Genomic DNA, 3,577 nt, shown 5'->3' on the forward strand with positions numbered 1-3,577 from the left:
AAGAAAAACTTTAAGTGAATGAATAAATATTTTATAGCCCCTGAAGAAGACACAGAAATATGCCATTGCACTGAAATGCACTGGACAACTTTGAAAACTAAACCTTTCATCTCCTTCCTCCTGAGATTTGCTCTCTTTTTTTTCTGTTGTGTGTCTGATTATGTCAGAAAGGGAAAGATGGGGAAATAAGCCACATGTGACATGGCTGAGAAGAACGGCCTGTTTTTCAGTGGCCAAACCGGAAAAGGGAATTGCTAAAAGGCTGGGTCTTTCCAAGTGCCATCACATCTTGCCCGAGAGATGCTGCTCATCTTTACCCAATGTGCTTGGCTCGTCATCTCGCTCCCGCTTGGGCTCTGTGCTTAGCTGGGTTTGCCAGGCCTCGGGTGGCATCTGATGGCCTCCCCTGGAAGGATTCACAGGCGCTGTCACCCCTAAAGCCCACGGACTCTGGAACGGCAATGAGAAAACCATTCAGGACCCACAATGTAGAGTGTCCCCCTCAACAGGGGATTCACTGCTCACTGCAGCTTGTCAGTGCCCTCCCCGCAACCCCCCTACAAATGCACACACGGGCGGCCAGGCGGACCGACCTCCGGATTCCCCTCCCCTGGCTGGGCTCCTTGAAGCACCCCAGAGCAGCATCATTGCTCCAAACTGCTGCTGTCCAGTGCTGGGGTAGCCAGGTGTCCTGCGTGGTAAAGGACAGTTCTCTGTTTTGGAGAGCCAACAGAGAGCAGCCCTTCCTGCAAAGGCATCCTCTGCTGGATGGGCTGTTCCGCCCTAGTCTGGTTTCAAGTCAAGGGAGGGGGGCAGACTGGGGGCTTGAAGTTGCCCGTCCACCATGAGCATGGACTGAGCGAGCTGATCCAGGTCAACTAGTTCGCGTTCTCCACCACAGCGATGTTACTTGTATTTTTATTTAAATATTAGTGAACATTTCCAAATTAGCACGGAGATATATAAATTTGCTCAGGCAGATGTTCTGCAAATGCTGTCCTTTTTTCTTTCAGTGATGCATTGTCTCCTTTTTTGGTGATGCCTTAAATGGCTTCCTTACCATCTGTTCCCTGGCCCATTGCTCCAAGTCCTCCCATCATACATCCTTCAAAGGTTGCTGACTGGGATTCTGACACAGCAATGGAGGAGGGGCTGAAATTCTCAGCTGATTTACCAAGGCCAGGAGACCCAGTGATAAGTAAGGTAATCTCCGCAAATTAGACAGCTTCTAACTCTGTAGGAAATTTAACAAGCTGATGTGGGCGGGGATAGTCCTAACACCATTAATCTGTGCCAGCTTTAGAGGGCAGACCAGGTGGGTCTCATGTCCCAGGCAATTGACCCATAAGCACCAGGATACACCTCCTTGAAGGGGAAGCCAGCACTTTTTGGCATGGAAGGGAGGAGAGGCATTCTGTTTTGAATCAACTTCCTATGTTCAGCCACATTTCCCTAAGGGATGGTGTTCTAACTGGGTGGTTTCCTTTGTTACTGACTTCTGCAATTCCCTTCTTTTGCATCACAAAACAAGCCTAAATGGTCAACTTTAACATTATGAAGACCTAAGAAATTCTTTGTCCAGATCTGCTTGAAAGGAGAACACTGGAGAAGACTAGCCAGTGCAAGCAGCTGTTGCCGAATTGGTCCCAAACAAGGCAGACTCCAGTGGCCTTTGAAATCCCCACAATCCCCTTGAGGTTGTGTCACACAGGGGCATGATGGGAAATTAAAGTGGCAACCCTCAGTCACACAACACTTCCACTCCTTGCCATCCGGTGCCAGGTGAGAGCCCGCTAGAGGGCTTTTTGGCCGGGGCTCCCTCACACAAGGAGCCAGCTGCCACCCCGAACAGTAATTTGTGGGGAGCTTTGTGTCAACACTGAGCCCCTAACTCAGGAGAAAAGGAGGAGCGGCCCCAATTTGGAAACTGTGGGAGAAACAGCTTCACTCAGCTGCCCTGAAAAGGCTTTCTTCATTAATTAAACCCAATCTCTTTTGGGATAATTCCTTTACGTGGGTGTTGTGTTTTACATTCTACATAAATGGGCTACAGAACGATATTGCCCTGAAGAGAATTATTTTTTCTTTTTCTTTTAATTAATACCTTGTAGCGCATCTTCACAGAGGCGCTTCTTACCAGACGTGATTTTCCCATGCCCCGGCAGATTACCCATAATTCCACTTGAGCCTAGCTGCAAGAATTGAAAATGGTTGCAGCAACAAACCCTCCCAGGGACTGGACCCCTTCCGACAACTAAGCTCACTGGGTTCTCCCTAACCCAAAAGGCAAATGTCGGGGTGCTCTGGAGCCCTCACCTCTCCTTCCTCCTTTGCCGCGCTCTGCTTCCCCAGGAACTCCTCGGCCAGGAGCACGGCCCGTGCGCACGACTCCGGGCCCCGCGCCCTGACCCAGCCCTGCATCTCCCGGGGCAGGACGGCCAGGAACTGCTCCAGGACCAGCAGCTCCAGGATCTCGGCTTTCGTGTGCCTCTCGATCTTCAGCCACTGGCGGCAGAGCTCCCGCAGCTGGCCGTACACGACCCTCGGCCCTTCCGCGTCCCCGTAGCGGAGCTGCCGGAAGTGCTGGCGCTGCCTCTCCCTCAGGGCGGCCTCCCTGTCCAGGACAGCCGCCTTCACCTTGCCATAGTCGCCCCTCTCGCGGGCACTGAGGCTGCGGAAGGCCCGCTCAGCCTCTCCGCTGAGGGCCGGCAGGAGGAGGGCCACCCACTTGTCCCGGGGCCACCGGCAGGCGGCCGCCACCTGCTCGAAGGAGGCCAGGAAGGCCTTCGCGTCATCCCAGGGCCGGGGCTCCTCGGACGCCGACGCCTCCCCCCACCTGGAGTGCGGGGCCTGCAGCGTCCGCAGGAACGCCTGCCACTGGGCTTCCCAGCGCTCCTGCAGCCCCTCCTGAGGCTCACATTTCACCTGCGGTGGGGATGCCTGTAATTCTCCAATATTGCCTGCGTGTACCCCTTGCGGGGCTTTTGCTCCCTCCAGGCCTGCCCACAGCTGGGCAGTGGAAGCAGCCATGTCCACCAGGGTCTCCATCGCTCAGTTCAAAGCCCAGGACAAGCATCCAGCACTCGAGGGAATTCACCGCCTTCAGTCCATGTTTCTCCTGCTGAATGCCAGCTCTCTAAGCAGCAGCAGCTTGACTTCTCCAGAGTTTTAGAACCTAAGAGGAAAAAATAGGTAAGTAAGATTCAGAAGGGAATGCTTTAGCCCAACTAAAGCAACCAAAATTCATGCATCAGCAGAACCTGCAACTTCTTGACAGAATTGTTGTTGTTGTTGCTAGTTGAGAAGTTGCGTCCAGCCCATCGCAACCTCATGGACAACACTCCTCCAGGCCTTACTGTCCTCTGCCATCCCCCAGAGTTCACCTAAGCTCACGCTGACTGCTTCAGTGACTCCACCCAGCCACCTCCTCCTCTGCCGCCCCCTTCTTCTTTTGCCCTCAATTGCTCCCAGCATTAGGGTCTTCTTGATGGAATAGATATCCAGTTTCAAATAGCAGGGGGAAGAGAGGGATCTAAAACTCTCTGAATGGTCTAATCCAGAGTGGTCCATGGTGTGG

General features: G+C 53.2%; 1 protein-coding gene across 1 annotated transcript; it reads right to left on the bottom strand.

The window, feature by feature from the left end:
• Positions 1–282: 282 nt before the first annotated feature.
• Positions 283–3,048, bottom strand: LOC123025725. The gene is made up of 2 exons (XM_044434678.1): positions 2,317–3,048; positions 283–450 (listed from the first exon to the last, which is right to left on the bottom strand). The coding sequence occupies exons 1-2, from the start codon at positions 3,046–3,048 to the stop codon at positions 283–285; spliced, it is 900 nt and encodes a 299-aa protein (XP_044290613.1).
• Between the last annotated feature and the right edge of the window lie 529 nt (positions 3,049–3,577).

This window comes from Varanus komodoensis, unplaced genomic scaffold (genome assembly GCF_004798865.1).
Source record: "Varanus komodoensis strain SLA01 unplaced genomic scaffold, ASM479886v1 scaffold280, whole genome shotgun sequence".
Taxonomy (NCBI): domain Eukaryota; kingdom Metazoa; phylum Chordata; class Lepidosauria; order Squamata; family Varanidae; genus Varanus; species Varanus komodoensis.

Bases quoted from the DNA above. Each gene is read 5' to 3' on its own strand.
- LOC123025725 (XM_044434678.1), bottom strand. From the start codon at position 3,048: ATGGAGACCCTGGTGGACATGGCTGCTTCCACTGCCCAGCTGTGGGCA. The intron at 451-2,316 runs GTGAGGGCTCCA...TTGCCGTTCCAG, and splicing joins CGGCAAAGGAGGAAGGAGAG to AGTCCGTGGGCTTTAGGGGT.